This window comes from Trichosurus vulpecula, chromosome 2 (assembly GCF_011100635.1).
Source record: "Trichosurus vulpecula isolate mTriVul1 chromosome 2, mTriVul1.pri, whole genome shotgun sequence".
NCBI classification, from domain to species: Eukaryota; Metazoa; Chordata; class Mammalia; order Diprotodontia; family Phalangeridae; genus Trichosurus; species Trichosurus vulpecula.
Window position 1 is genome coordinate 164,171,564 of NC_050574.1, and position 15,120 is coordinate 164,186,683.

General features: G+C 44.1%; 1 protein-coding gene across 1 annotated transcript in view; it reads left to right on the forward strand.

The window, feature by feature from the left end:
* PKNOX2 (PBX/knotted 1 homeobox 2) overlaps positions 1 to 15,120 on the forward strand; it is a 351,167-nt gene that overhangs the window by 308,583 nt on the left and 27,464 nt on the right. The window contains exons 8-10 of the mRNA XM_036747254.1: positions 6,869 to 6,998; positions 7,754 to 7,851; positions 13,611 to 13,730. Of these exons, the coding sequence (XP_036603149.1) occupies positions 6,869 to 6,998; positions 7,754 to 7,851; positions 13,611 to 13,730 (348 nt within the window). The remainder of the gene's footprint in view (positions 1 to 6,868; positions 6,999 to 7,753; positions 7,852 to 13,610; positions 13,731 to 15,120) is intronic.

Here is a 15,120-nt window from a genome sequence, read left to right on the forward strand (position 1 = left end):
TACAGGCTTGTGAGGATCAAATAAGGTAATATTTTTAAAAAGCACTTAGTACCATGGCTGGCACAGAGGAGGCACTATGTAAATTCCCTTCCCCTTTTCCTGGTGACTTGGAAATTTCAGTTTGAAAACTACAAAATGTGCTTCTCATGTTCTTAAAGAGGCTAAGGAGCTTGAAAAGAAATTATTTTATTTGTGTTTAGACAGAATAACATTCATCTGGTTTAGAGTCTGGTGGGACCCAGGGGGAGCTTTTGTGAATAGAATAATGCCATGTGTTTAGACCACATCTCCACTAGATGCACCCCCACCTCCACCCCGGGACAGACCTTTGGGTTGACCTATGTCAGGGATGGAGAGGGGCATACTTATCCTCATTCTACGTGGTTGGATATTGAAGCCTAGAGAAGAGGTAGCTGCTAATCCTGAGTCAGAAACAAATCTAAGATGAAAATTCAGAATGGGAGAGGTTGGGACCCAGAGTGAATTTTGGGAGTCATACCTTGCAAACATTGTTATGGTAACAAAATTAAGTCTATTCTGCTGGGAAATCAGGACTTGTGCATCCTACCCTTGCTCAGAGATTGTTGATGGGCTCTTCTTCAGACATCTGCTTCTCCAGCAAAGAGGGGAACACCTATCCAGCTCTCTTTCTCCTCTGCAGCCTCATGGCATTTTATATTTTTCTTATGCACCTCTGTCATTATCTGGCTACTTTTTGTCTCCCCTAAATAGATCATTGTTCTAATTTGGGGCTCATAGTTGAGTTTCCTACAGGACTGTGGTAGATGAGGCAGTTCTTTGTTTTGAGAAACAGTGAGGCAGAAAGGCAAGGTGCTCTTGGAAAGCAGTGACTACGTCATTCATTTTTGTATCCCCAGCCCTTAGCAGGGTGCCTAATAAATAATAATGATCATTGCATCCATATTTATCTCATTTGATCATCATGTCAGTCCGTTGAGGTAAGTATATCTGTTTATGGTTTAGAAAATACTTTTTTCACAGCAGTGCTATAAAAGCAAGTGATAAAAATATTATTATCCCCACTTTCCTGATGAGAGAGACTGCAAATAGTCATGGAGAAGTTAGGTGGCTTGCTTATAGTTACACAGGAGAGCCAGCACTCAAACCCGGGTCTTCAGACTTTAAAATCCAGTGCTCTTTTCATTACAACAAGCTCACTCAGTAAAGAGTGCTGCAGGATTTTATTACAGGGATGAGAACCTAGTCTGACAGTGATTTGGTTTAGGTTTAGTTTGGAGAACTTTGCTCTATGGGTGCAGGGATAGGAAACCTTCAGCCTCAGGGCCACGTGTGACCTTCTAGGTCCTCAAGTGCAGCCCTTTGACTGAAGCCAAACTTCACAGAACAAGGAGTTTTACAAAATATCTTGTGTCATTTTATGGTTTAAGGTTATTAACCAGGTGGGTTTGAGGGAAAGGGGATTTTTGCTTTTGTTCACTCTGGGACTCTGAAAATCATTGTAGTTTATTCCAATTTGAAGCTTATCACTAACTTTACTTCAGAATCCCTGCATAGTTCAAGAGGAAGGCCTAAGACAGGCTATACATTCTATCCTGTGTCTAAACCTCTAAATTCCCTCAGTAGTTTACCCAGAGAAAGTCATTGGGAGAGTTCATACAGACTCACCTCTACTCGTAACATTGGTATGTCAGAAAAGTAGGGTGCTGTGTTGGACCAAATGTGTGTGTTCCTTATGGGACTCATTCCTGTGGCTAGGAATTGTTTACTTTCCTTTTGCCTCCTTTCCTACCTTCGCCCACCAATACAAGCCCAACCCTGACCCTCACCCTCCCCCTCCCCTACCGAAGGTCAGATAGCTGGGCAGGAATGCCTTTTTCTCACTAACATGGCCCCCTCCAGGCACCTGGGATTGGCAGCTTCAGCTCCTTCCATTTGAGACCTTACAAACTTTGGGGTTGTGGAGGAGCAGGCCGTATGAATTGCTTTTAGTTAACCTAACACTTCCAAGGTGATGCAGTGGATAGAGTGTCTGGCCTGGAATCAGGAAGACCTGAGTTCAAATCTGGCTTTAGACACTAGCTATGTGACCCTGGGCAAGTCGCTTAAACCTGCCTCCGTTTCCTCATCTGTAAAATGAACTGGAGAAGGAAGTGGCAAACCACTGCAGTATCTTTGTCAAGGAAAACCCAAATGGGATCATGAAGAATTGGACGCAACTGAATAATAGCAGCAACACTTCCAAATAAGGTAAATTATACCTAAAAACTATCCCAGCCCAGCAGGGAGAGGTAGAAGACAGCCAGAGTTATGGGGGAATCCTGCTAGATTTGCAAATCAACCCTTGCTTGCATGTCCAAAACTAGTAAGAATTTATGTATGGTTTAATCACAAACTTTGCTGATCTTATTAATTTGTATTTAATTCCTGGATATTTCCTAGTACAATAAACTGGCTGGGAGAACTTTTTCATGAGATGATAACAATGAAGCGATTAGGTAGCTCTGCGCTGGACTTGTTGTCAGGAAGACCTGAGTTTTAATCCTGCCTCAGACACTTACTGGCTGTGTCACTATGAGTAAATCACTTAACCTCTCTCAGCCTTAGTTTTCCTACCTGTAAAATGGAGCTGTTAACACCTGCTTCACAAGGTTGTCGTGAGGGTCAAATGAGTTAACGTATGATACGCAGTGTTTCCCAAACCTTAAAAGGTTTTATATAAATGTTAGCTATTACTATTCTGAGTTATTCCCTACTACCTGAGCAGCGTGAATAATCTCAAACAATAGACGACCCAAGAGTTGAGTTCAAGTTTTAGGATGCACTGTATAAGGTTTGCTTCTCTCACCACCCCACTCCAGAAATTTTACCTTTCTAATTTGATCTGGCTTCACCTAACCATCAAACCATTTCACAATGGAAAGAACGAGTCTTGTAGTCAGAAGACCTGAGTCTGAGTCTAGGCTGTGCTTAGGGAAGTACTTCACCCACCTCTCTGAGCCCTGATGTCATTATCCCTAACTCAGGGGCGAGAATACTTGCACTGCCACCCTCTCAGGATGGTTTTGAGGTAAGTGCTTTACAAACCATAACATGCTACATAAATGTCAGCTGTTGTTACCCAGAAGAAGCTAGCCTATGATTGAATATTTGTGGCAAATAACCTAGGCATCTTCTACCATAATCTACTGTGGTGTGGAGGTGACCGATGGTTCTTGAAGGTAATATATGCTTTTGGAGTGAAGGCCCTGATATGTCTGACCAAGTTAGGCCTAGCAGTGGACTGTGTATCTGCCATGGAAGGTTGGCCTACCAGATGCTGAATATTTTTTTAAACAGTAACTCATGAAACTGTGGCAGTCAATAATTAGGAAGATTCACCGATGCAGAGAGAGATTGCAGTATAACTCCATTACTATGTCTACCAGAGAAAACCCACAACGATGAAATCAATCAATAAGCGTTTCTTAAGCCTTTACTATGCATGTGCCTCACAAGTTCTCAGTTCTGGTGATGAAGACAAACAGCAAAACAGATCCTGCCCAAAAGGAGCTTATATCTTATCACAGATCTCTTGAAACATCGATGCAATTCATGCATAGGCTGTTCATGGACTCAAGGCTACACTCCACTCTGAGATCTGCTATTCTAATCTTTCCGTTTTCAGTGAGGTAACCACATTCAGAAAGATTATGACTGGTCCAATATTATGCAGCAATGTTTAGGGTTCCCCCTCTATAACTCCCGTGATGGATAAATAGGAAGACTACTGAATAGAATTGGATTAATTTCAAAAGGAGGAATGAACACCACAGTAAAACGGTAACTTTGATTTGGAATCCAAGGACTAAAATTTGAATCCCAACTTTGTCACTACTGCTGTGGTGTTGGGCAAGACATTTAATCTTTCTGGGTCTCACTTTCCCCTTCTGTAGAAAGGAAATTGAATTAAATTATCTTTGAGGTTTCTTCCACCTCTTTATTCATCACCCCTTGTACCTATAAACTATGGGAGATACAAGAAGTACCAGGTGTCTGTCCCTGGCCTCAAAGACCTTAAATCTACTCTGAGGAATTATAAACCTTCTCTGTTTTTACTTCCTCCAATATGCTTAAAGTGCCACTAAAAGGTCATTCTCACACTCCATGGAGAAAGAAGCCAAAGCATGGAGCTGACAGTTCATTTTGCTCAAGGTCACAACAAATCAGGGAGGACAGGGAGCCAAGAATAGAAGCCAGGAGTCCTGACTTCCAGCCCCTCTTGAAGGAGAGGGGATAGTCAGAGGGCCAGAGCAGGTGGATGGGCAGGGTCATTCACAGGCCTCCTGTTCTGGTGCTTCTTATTTATAGGATAACCTCATTCAGCCACATTGCCAAGACCTGGTCAGGGGGAGGGGGAAGGGGTGGGAAACATCTCTAGAGGAAAAGTTGAGGCCAAGGTGATTAATCAGCTGAATTGAGAAAGATTTAAAATCAGTGACTTCACCTCTTTGGGCACTGCCCTGGTTTCTATTGGGGAGGGGGAGGTAGAGGTAGCTTAATGTGACTATGCCTGGGTCCTATAAGGTGTTCGTTGGGGAAGCTGTAGTTGCAACACTTTTGTTTGTTATTGCAGTGTGTGATGGCTAGTTTAAGGTTTCACTTAAACTGCATTCCAGCCTCCTGCCTGCCCCATCGCTCCACATGCTCTAATCTTCCCTATAGGTTAAAGATCTGAACCTCCCAGAAGATATGGGTGGGTCAGATGAGTGAAGACTTTGTGTGGGAGTTTTCTTTTGTGTGTGTTTTCTTCTTATCTACTTACCTATGACTAAAACCTTGCAGTTACTCTAGGGAATAATCTGAGGATGTTACCAGGAATATAAAGGAAGGAGAAGGAAATGGGACTTCACACTAGAAGGAATTTTAGACAACATTGACTCCCACCTCCTCATTTTACACATCAGTTTGAGGCCCCAGAGCTCACTATTATGAGTCCAGTTCTTTTTCCACTATTTTTACCCAAACAAAAGCAAATTCAGAGATGATACCCCCCACCCCAATATCTTCTTCCTTCAAAGTCCATTTCTCTCACCCACCAAATATGGAATCCTCTGACAGTCTTTCCCATTTAAAAAAAAAAACAAAAAGTAAGAAAAAAAGAAGGAAGAAAGAACAAAAGAAAGAAAGAGATGAAGGAAGGAAGAAAGAAAGAAAGAAAGAAAGAATTTATTAAATTGATTTTAGATTTATTGCCTGATTTCTCTTTTCCTACTGTCTAATATTGTTTGGAAGCGTCTACTTAAATCTGCATGCTAAGGGAAAATTCTATAGAAAATTTTGGCAATTCCAGCAATAAGCTGAAAAGATGTTCTCCCTCCCACTGCTCTCCCCACCATTACCACCAAATTGAACAATTAAAAAGAATAAAACACTCACAACAAATATGCATAGTTTAGCAAAACAGATTCCTGCATTGGTCAAAAATGCCTATCTTATTCTGCATTTTAAACCTCTGCAAGGAGGCGGGTTACCTGCTTCAAAAGGTGGGTCCTCTGGAGTTGTGGTTTATCAGTGTATTTCTCAGAATTGTGAAGTCTTTCAAAGTTGTTTTTCTTTATAATGTTGTTGGCCTTGTGTAAGTTGTTCTCCTAGTTCATTTCTCTCTGCCCATAGATTTTTTTTTATGAGGGAATTGAGAAATGAAGGTTTGTCCCAGACTTGAAAGTTCCTGCGTCAATCCAACCCTCATCCCCTAGATACTTACGCAGAATCATAACACGTCAGGTAGAAGAGACCTCAGCCTGATAATAGGAAGAATGATGGATTCCCTTCTAGCCTTACATCCTGTGATGATCTACAAAAGTCATCTAGACCAACTCACAACTGAAGAGGAATTCTCTCTACACCATGCCAGAAACAAGTGGTCAATGGCCACTGCTTCAAGACCTCTAGTGATGGGGAATTAACTACTCCCTGAGTTTCAGGTTCCTCCCAAGTCAGCTCTTTCTACCTTTGATCAACTCTGATTATTAGGAAGGTTTTCTTTATATCCAACTCAAATCTATTCTGCTATAATTTCTTTCCATTGACCCTAGTTCTTAGGTTAGATAGGACCTAAGAGGTCATTTAATCCAGGCCGTGCCATTTTATGCATATGGAAAGTGAGTCACAGAGAGATTGTGATTTAGCCAAAGCCAGGCAAGTAGCAGGTAGCAAAGCCAGGATTCTAAGTCTGATTTCCCTTCAGTGCAACAGCCCTTTAGGACTTGATGATAGTGATCATGTTTCTTGAGTCTGTGCTTCTCTGCAGGTAAGCTATGCCCAGAACACAGTAAGCATTTAATAAACACTTGCCGATTTTCAAACGGCCGTAGTTTTTTAGGCCAGTTTCCATATAGCATGGTCTTCATTCTTCTCACCATCCCATTCGCCATCCTTTGGACATGCCCCATAGTTTGTCAATGTCCTTCCTAAATATACAATCCAGAAATGAAGTGAACCCAATGTTCCAGCTGTAGTCTGACCATGACATAAGACAGCAGAATTATGGTGTCCCTTGTTCTAGATACTGTTTCTCTATTCATAGTGAAGCCTTATACAACATCAGCTCTTCAGAATACTATGTCACACTTTGGGTTCACATTGAACTTGAAGTCCACTAACCCCAACCGCACCCCATTGCCCCTTGGCTCACAGTATTAGCTGAATATCCTAAAGCCCATCTCTTCTACACTCCTCACCATGGGGGGAAATGCAACTTAGAGTTGGATAGGGGTAGGGTGTTGAGGTATAGAAAAGTGGCTTGGTGAGACTTTCCTTTCTCATAGTTTGGGGCTGTGCAAGGGTGGTTTGGGTGGAATCTAGGAAAATAGTGTGTAAACCCAAACCATACCTCCCTTCGCCCTAGGACCTCCTGCAGAATTCCCCCAATTCCATGACAGGAGTCTCCAATAACCCCCAGGGGATTGTAGTCCCAGCCTCAGCACTCCAGCAAGGCAACATTGCCATGACAACAGTCAACTCACAAGTTGTTTCAGGTAAGTACCAACAAGGATGAGGAAAGGGTATGGACTAAAGACACATGAGACCCCTATGAGCTGGGATTGGGAATGGGGCTAGTGGGGGGAACTCAGCAGATGACAGGCTAGAATCCAGGTTTGGGAGGCAAAGCTAGGGCTCAGATCAGAGAGGGAACTGAAATCCATCTTACAGCATTTATCTCTGAGTCGTTCATTCCTCGCCTGACTGTTCACTATCTGACTAGAAAAGGGCTTAGGTCAGGGAGGCCTCACATACGTACTGATAAGGAGATAATCTCTAGCCTGCCTTTGGATTGAAGTTCATATTCATTGTATAAGCAGACCAGTTGGCAGTATTGCCAGATTTCTTGAAACCTCAAGTCTCAGCTTTGGAGAAACTGAGAGATAAATGCCACAGACCCCCAATGAAGACAATTACAGCCAGAAAGGAGGGACTTTCCCCCAAATGGCTCATTGGCTATGAAGTGTTCCCCCCCATCTGACTCCCCTTTTAACATCCAGGTTGAGCTCCCTCATCTTAACTCTCAGAGCCTTGCTGTCTTTAGGTTCCCCACACTGAATCCTGTAAATCTGCAATTTTCTAGGACAGTGTCAATGGTGGGCAGGAGCCCTCAAGGGTTGGGCTAAAGGGTCTCCATTGTGAATGCAGGGGAGGCTCGGGAGTCCAAAACAGTAGCTACGTTTGTGGAGAGTACCCCATGCCAATCTGTCCTCCCACATTGCTGGTGATATAAAGTCTTTTTTCTTTCCAGGTGGAGCCTTGTACCAGCCAGTTACCATGGTAACCTCCCAGGGTCAGGTGGTCACCCAAGCAATCCCCCAGGGAGCTATCCAGATCCAAAATACACAGGTAAGTTAAGTGAGAGGAGAGAAGCTATCGGTGGACCTTCTTAAAAAGCAACTAAGCAAGGGATTCTCAGTGGTATAGGGTGGGGCTGCAGGTTGGGTACAAATGAGGACTAGGCTAACAATTCCAAAGGGACAGATGTACATTTACATAGTATTTGCATGTTCACTCCATGCCCAGAAATCTCTTCCCCAAGGAAGCCAATGCTTCTCTTCCCCTAAGTACCTTCTTCCATGCCCAGTCCCGGTTATTACATCCCACTGTGCTTGTACTCTTCCTGACTAACCTACCATCTTGACCTAAGGTGGGAAAATCTGTTTACTAGAAAAAACCCCCAGAAGGCTTTCCTTCCCCACTCCCAATTGCCTTGGGAATTGAAAGAAAAGTGAGGCTCCAGGGTGGGTGAAGTGAATGGAAGTTGCTGAAAGGCAGAGGTAGTCATGGGGTGTGGGGGAATGGGGGGAAGGGAGCACTGTCAGGTAATTGGGATTGGATCACTTTCTGTAGGGTCATTTGAGGCCAGAGCCAGAGTTCTGAATGATCTCAGCTGTGAAGCCCTGTCTAATCCAGGTCCAGCCCTCTGCATTCTTCCAGTCACCAGAGGGATGCAGCGGGTGCTGTTCCCCATTCCCCCCCCTCTTGGGAGTCTGTCTGGAAAGGCTTATATGCCTTGTACTTTGCAGTGCAAGACTTTATGGGATTTGAGGTTTGTGTGCTGATTTTTTTTCTCAACACCATTATCTTTCCCCCTCCCCCTTTTGCTAGAGTTAGGAGCAGGGCCCCCCTGGAGAAGCTGCCTGGCCATTTCCTTACACACCAATCCCCTTTGTCCTGTAAGCCTTCCTTACCCTCACTTCCCCTGTTACCTAGGGAGACAGGCTTTGCTAATGGTTAAGCCAGGAAACACTGGCCTGGCTCCAGAGGGAAGAGAGGGTTGAGGCAGAGGGAGGGACAGGAAACTGACAGGTCTCCTTCCCTTTAGCTCTGGCCTCCAACCAGCCAGTCCTGCGTATCCACAATGGCGCTTTCATTTGGGCTCAGCCCTTCCTGCTCTTCCTAGATTTAGGGCTAAACTGGAAGAAAACAGTTGCTAAAATTGATACTGCTTTATACTCTCCTCTGCCTCAGGAGCCCCCTCCAGCCTCAACCACGTCACTCATCTCCTTTTTGCCACTTTCGATTAAACATTTATTAATTAGTAAACATTTATTACGTGCCAGATACTGTGCTAAGCACTGAATTTATTAAATATTTATTAAGAACCAACTTTATATAAAGTTTTGCCCTTCTAGATGTACCTCGCAATCACTACATCTGTTCCTATGTGACCTTGCCACTTCACTTGTAAAGTGAAAAGGATAAACTACTTTATTATTCTCTGATCCTCTTACCCCTTCTTTAGACCTTCTCCTCCCCCTCCCCCCCCCCACCCAGCTTTTAATATTTTGGTGGAGCTGACAGGCCCTCAGCTCTGAGGGTCCTTGGCACAGAGAGGCCTGGCCTTTGAAGAGAAGCTGAGCTGAGTTGGGGGGAATCCTAAGACTTCATGGAATGAGAGAAGGAGGAGCTTCCTGACCTAACAGGTTTATACCTCTGTTGACATTTGGTTAAGATTAAAAAAATGTCACCAGGGATCTGACACTACAGTGAGTCTGTTTTTCAGGGGCAGCTCTCAGTCAGTATCCTTCCCTACTCAGCCCGGACCCCGCTTCTTATGCTATTTCAACTTGGGTGTGTAAAGGGCTGCTCAGGTGGGGGAGCCCTTCATATGGAAAACTTCGAGGTCAGGAGCTTTGCATAAGTGCCAACATTCAAGGACAGTTCCATGGTGTCATTTGTAGTTCCTACCAGCAGCCCCATCACATTCAGTCACCAAAATGAATAGTGGGGGATGCTGCAGCCCAATGCACAATCTTTATTCCTGTCAGTGTGTGCCCTGAATTCCAGTCTGTCTCCTTTCCTGTTCTGTTGAATTGAGCTGAACTGCCTAACAGAAAACTTGAAGAGTCCTTTTTATCTTTTCTTTTGACAGTAAAACAAGTGCAGAGAGCCCTGGATTTGGCATCTTAGGATCTCGGTTCAAGTTGGGCATCTTCTCCTTCCCTGTGACTTGATCTTTGCAAATCCCTTTACCTCTCTGGGCCTCTCTCACTTCATTTTTAACATAAAGGGATTGGGCTAGATGTTTTCTAAAGTCTCCCCACACCCCCCTTCTAACTACTACCATCTTTTCTGTGATCCTAAGCAGCTCTTCATACTAAAAAGGTTACCCACAGTCCAAAATCCCAAAGGAAAAGAAGTCAGGACATTTCAGGAAGGTAGTAAGGATAGTAGCTCTGAAATCAGAGGACTGGGGTTCAAATCTTACCTTTGATACTTAATACCTGTGTAACCTTAAACAGATCATTTAATCTTCAGGGCCTCAGTTTCCTCATCTGGAAAATAAAGAAAATAAAGGGACTGGGCTAGATGGACTCCAAAGTCCATTGTAGCTTTAATCTATCATAAATCTGTGATCCTAACATAATGACCAATTACCATTCCAGAGGACTTATGATGAAACAAAGCTACTTCCTGACTGTGAGGTGATAGACTCATGGTGCAGATTGAGTTGTATATTTTTTGGACATACCTAATTCAGAAATTTGTTTTGCTTGACTTATTCATTAAAAGTTTGGGGGTATTTTGGGGGGTTGGGTTGGATTTTGTCTTTTTGCAATGCAAACAGTGGGAGGTCGATAAAAAGTAGATTTTTGTTCACCGAAAAGGGTCAAATCCTATGATTCCTAAAAGCCCCCAGAAGGAGGTTAGTATTCCATTTCTGTTGCCTATTGTTTACTGCTCCCATTCTGCCCAATACTCCTAGTATGATATCTGAACAAGAGAAGAGGAAGATGAGAAGGAAAAGGGAGGGCTAAGCCCAGGGAGTGTACAACCTTCTTTGAAATTTTCCTGTGTCTAACAGGTTTATCTCTTTCACCATTATCTAGTCTGAGATTAGTTCTGTGGTAGAGCTCTTTATCTCCTCCTCCCCATCTTTCTCTATTGCATATTTCCACCTAGGAGCTTTCCATCCCCTCACTTCTCAGTGAGGGGAGCCAGATATCCCCCTGAAATGCTGTTGTTCTCTCATCACACCCAGGATGACTAAGCAAACGACTAAATGCTACGTCTACTTCCTTTCCTTTTACATGATTGAGGGCTAAGCCCCGACTGCTTCCTGGGATCCCTTAGAAATGGGGAGGGGGGAGACTTTTCAGAAGAAATTTTCTTCCCACCTAGCTTTGGGGGTGGAGTAGGGAGAAGGAAACACCTACATGATGGTGATGACTCCTTCACTAAATCCTCCTGCATGGACCGGGGAACACACCAACAGGGCAGACACTGACCAGGCTAGCAAGACCAGCAATAGATTGTTGGTTGTTGTCCTTTGTTCTAGAAGAGGACCCAAATGACATCACTATGTTGGAGTCAAGGTATAGCAGTAGATTGCATGTCTTTCTCTGAGGATCAGCCTAGCTAGGTTCAGGTTCAAGGAGGCTCATCACCAGAAGATTCCACCCCTCCCCTCTCTAATTGTTGTTGCTTAGCCTGGGCTTCAACCTCATATCCTCGTTGTCCAGAAGGAAAGTAAGGTCAAGGTTAATTTAAGCTCTTTTTTTTTTCATCATGACACCTCACCAAGTTTCTATCAAGGCATGATCTGCCTTGATGGAAGAAGTGCTTACACTGGTGCAATTTTTAAAAAGCTCCGAAGCTTTGAAGAAAGTACTTCGGGCAGTAAGAAAAGAAAATGAAGGGACAGAGTAGTGACAGGAAACTGAGACCTGTGAAACTGAAACAGGTTTCTTGGGTCTGCTTACTTGGACAAGGCCCTAGAATTTCTCTGGAGTTGTCTGAACCTCCTAGAGTCCTCCCTAATGTCATTACCAGCCTCCAGACTGAGAAAATCCTCTCCCTCAAAGGAAGCATGGGTTTGCCCCAAAGCCAGCTAGATGTAGGTGAGGCAGTAAATCCACCCTTAGTTCTTAGAGCATGTTTGGTACTGAAACCTCTGAAGCACTTTTGAGGCTGGATATGTTCCCTCCCACTTTGTAGAGGAAGAAGCTGAAGCACAGAGAGGTTAAATGCTTTGTTTAAGATCACTTTTCAGGCTAGCACTAAGGGCCAGTGGTCATCTAGTCCAGCTCCCTCATTTTACAGGTGAGAAAGCTGAGGCCCAGAGAGGATTAAGTGAATTACCTCAAGATCACTTTGCCCCCAGAAATGGCCAAGTTGAGGTGCAGTCTCAGGTCCTAGGATTCCAAGTTCAGCACCCTTTATATCACACTGTCTTCCTCTCTTACAGCCAGAGACACTTCTCATCCTGTGATTCTTATCTCATCTTCCTGTCTTCCAATTTCCTTTGTTCCTGATTCCTTGGTTAGCTTTTTGAACCTTTTCGGAGGCTTAAGGTCCAAAAACAACCTCCTTCCTTTCCCCTATGCTACCACCGCTCATATAGATACACATTCTTGACTGCATCTAAATGAGATTTGGCCTCTATAGTTAATAGGGAGTTTGGGGACCACAAGGGCAGGGGCACAAGTCCGGCCAAAGGCCTCCTGCAATGCCAGCACAAGGTATGCAACCCCAGTCTCACCTTATATCATAGCCTGGGCCAGAGGGAGCCCTCCCTGCCTGGCATGGGGCTGGAGCCTGATGTTTTATTCATACAGAAGGAATGTTTTGATGAAACCTGGGAAAAAGAGGAGTGGGTGGTGGTGGAGATTTTAGAGTTGATGTTTCAGTGAATTTTTTGCAGCCTCAAACTCCCCGCTCCTTTCCTCACTTACCATCCATCCATCCTCTCTCCTCCGTCCTCCCCACATCCTTTCCTTTTTCATCATCATGCACATCTTTGTCATCACTTGCTATGTATTGGGCAACCTTGTGCTGGGTCTAGTTCTCCCGTAGGGCTGGGCAAACAAGTAAAGAGGCTTCCAGAGAGTTAGGTAGGTTGTATCTATAGCAACTATTCATCCCAGATTTCCTGGGACAATCCTGATATCAAAAAAAGAAAATTACTTTAAATGAGGCTTCGCAAAAGAAATAGACTTTGTCAAGTTTGCTTTAGAAAATATAGTAGCTTGTTTCTCAAGCATCCAAAGACAAGGGGCTGGGTGGGACAGAACTCTAGTGGGAGAAATTCCTCCTTCCTGAAGTTTCCTTATTCCTATTCCTGCACAGAGTAGGACTGTCTTCTCCACAGAGGTAGCACTGATGAGGTCAGTCAACTGGAGAATTTTCAGGAGCCCAGAACAGAGTTGCTTCCCTGGGACAATAGAGTAATGTATAGGTTCCTCCACCACCCGCTAAGGAAATGATTTAGGTTTCCCTGGCTCTTCCTGGAATATGAGGTAGGAGCAAGAGCTCATTCTGGTCTTACTAGGACAAAAGACTATGGGTCATCCCATGACAGATTCTGCATACTCCACAAATTCTTTATAACCCTGTTCCCACTCTTCCCCCACCCCTTCTCTCTATCTTCAAATTTTCCCTTCTTTTTGACTTGAAGCAATTGATGTTATGGGAGGAGAAGAAGGAGGGGTTGGAGGGAGGGTAGCTGTTCCATCAAGGGGGCATGAGAAGGTAGCGTCCCCAGAGCAGGAGAATGGGTCAGAAAAGGGAGCTGGCTTTGTGTGCCCACCATCACCATGGCAACAGGTCCTTCCCTCCCTGTGTGGCTGCTGATGCGGCTTTTCTCTCCACCTGCCCTGAAGGTTAACCTTGACCTCACCTCCCTCCTGGACAACGAGGATAAGAAGTCCAAGAACAAAAGGGGAGTCCTACCCAAGCACGCTACCAACATAATGCGTTCCTGGCTCTTCCAGCACCTCATGGTGAGTCTGAAGTCTGGGTGGAGGGGAAGGAATGAACACCATGTGAACTAGCCCTTGTTGACATTCATAAGCACTCAGAGAAGGATCTAACAGAGAGAGCCTGTTTTCTAGGGATATCCTCTTTTGTGGGCCAGGCCATTGAAGAGAGGATAATTTAAGCAGTGGCCATGTTGTACTAAGACAGAGGGCCTGAAGGGTCCCTGTCAGAAGTCCTAGATCTGTATCTAGAAGGGACCATAGAGGTTATCTGTCTAACTCCATCATTTTCTAGGGAGGAAACTGAGGCCCAAAGAAGTGAAGTGACTTGCCCAAAGTCAACACAGTTCATAAGTGGCAGACCTATGCCTTGAACCCAGGTGCTCTGACTCTAGTGAGTTTTCTACTGCAATGCATGGCCTCTGAATTCTAGTGCCAGCTCTCCTCCTAAACTTAACCTTAAGTCATTTATTTAAACTGCTTAATCCATAGCTTCCTCATTTGCAAAATGAAAATAACCTACTTTGCAAGATTACTGTTGGGACCCAATTTCTGTGAAAAGTTTTTAAAAGGCACTTAAACAAATGTAGAGTGTAGTAACAAGGTGAGTTTCTGTACTGTACAGGGATCTTTGATCTGGAAATAACACTTCTCGCTCTTCCCTTCATCATCCTCCCTTCTCCTCCCACTACCCCCAGAGAAAGACAAGAGAAGTTGACAGCTTCCCAGCCAGGCCTCTTTTTGTCCAATCTGGCTGAGAACAGCTTCAGTGCTGCAGAGTACCCATCCACCTTCTGTGTTAAGACAGCCAAACGCACATTGCCCTGTAAGAACATACACACAACCATGGAGGCTTTGTTTGCATGAGAAGGATTTAAGTTAGTTATTAGGAATGACTTGAGCAGGGTAAGACCCTGGTGCATCATATTCATACTGACTGACATCTGTGGAGATTTTAAAGCAAAGGGTCAATGATTCTATGTCTGCACCAGTAGGGAGGGGTGTAGAATACAGGGATGGATGGACTTCTTTGTCCCTTTGTAAATCCTACAATTCTAGAAATGGTTTATCAGTCCACATAAATATGGATGAGCAGAATGCCAGTGTAAGTATTGGGGGAGGGAGTAAAGGAAGATCTCTGATTAAAGAAACAGATCCAGGAAGAAAAATTGGTTGGCAAATGCAGAAAAACTGGTGTGTCCAAGGGAGCAAGTAAGCATCTAATCAGGGAATGGCCTAGAAGCTGAGATGGGACTACAAGTAACCACCTCTGGGGTATACATACAGTAGGAATGACAGGGGCCAATCTTTAATATTTTTTGTAAATTATGTATTTTTAGGTCCAGAAAATTCCAGCTCATCATTACTTCCAGCTTCTCCCTTTACCTCCTTTTCCTCAGTAATCTCTCTTCCT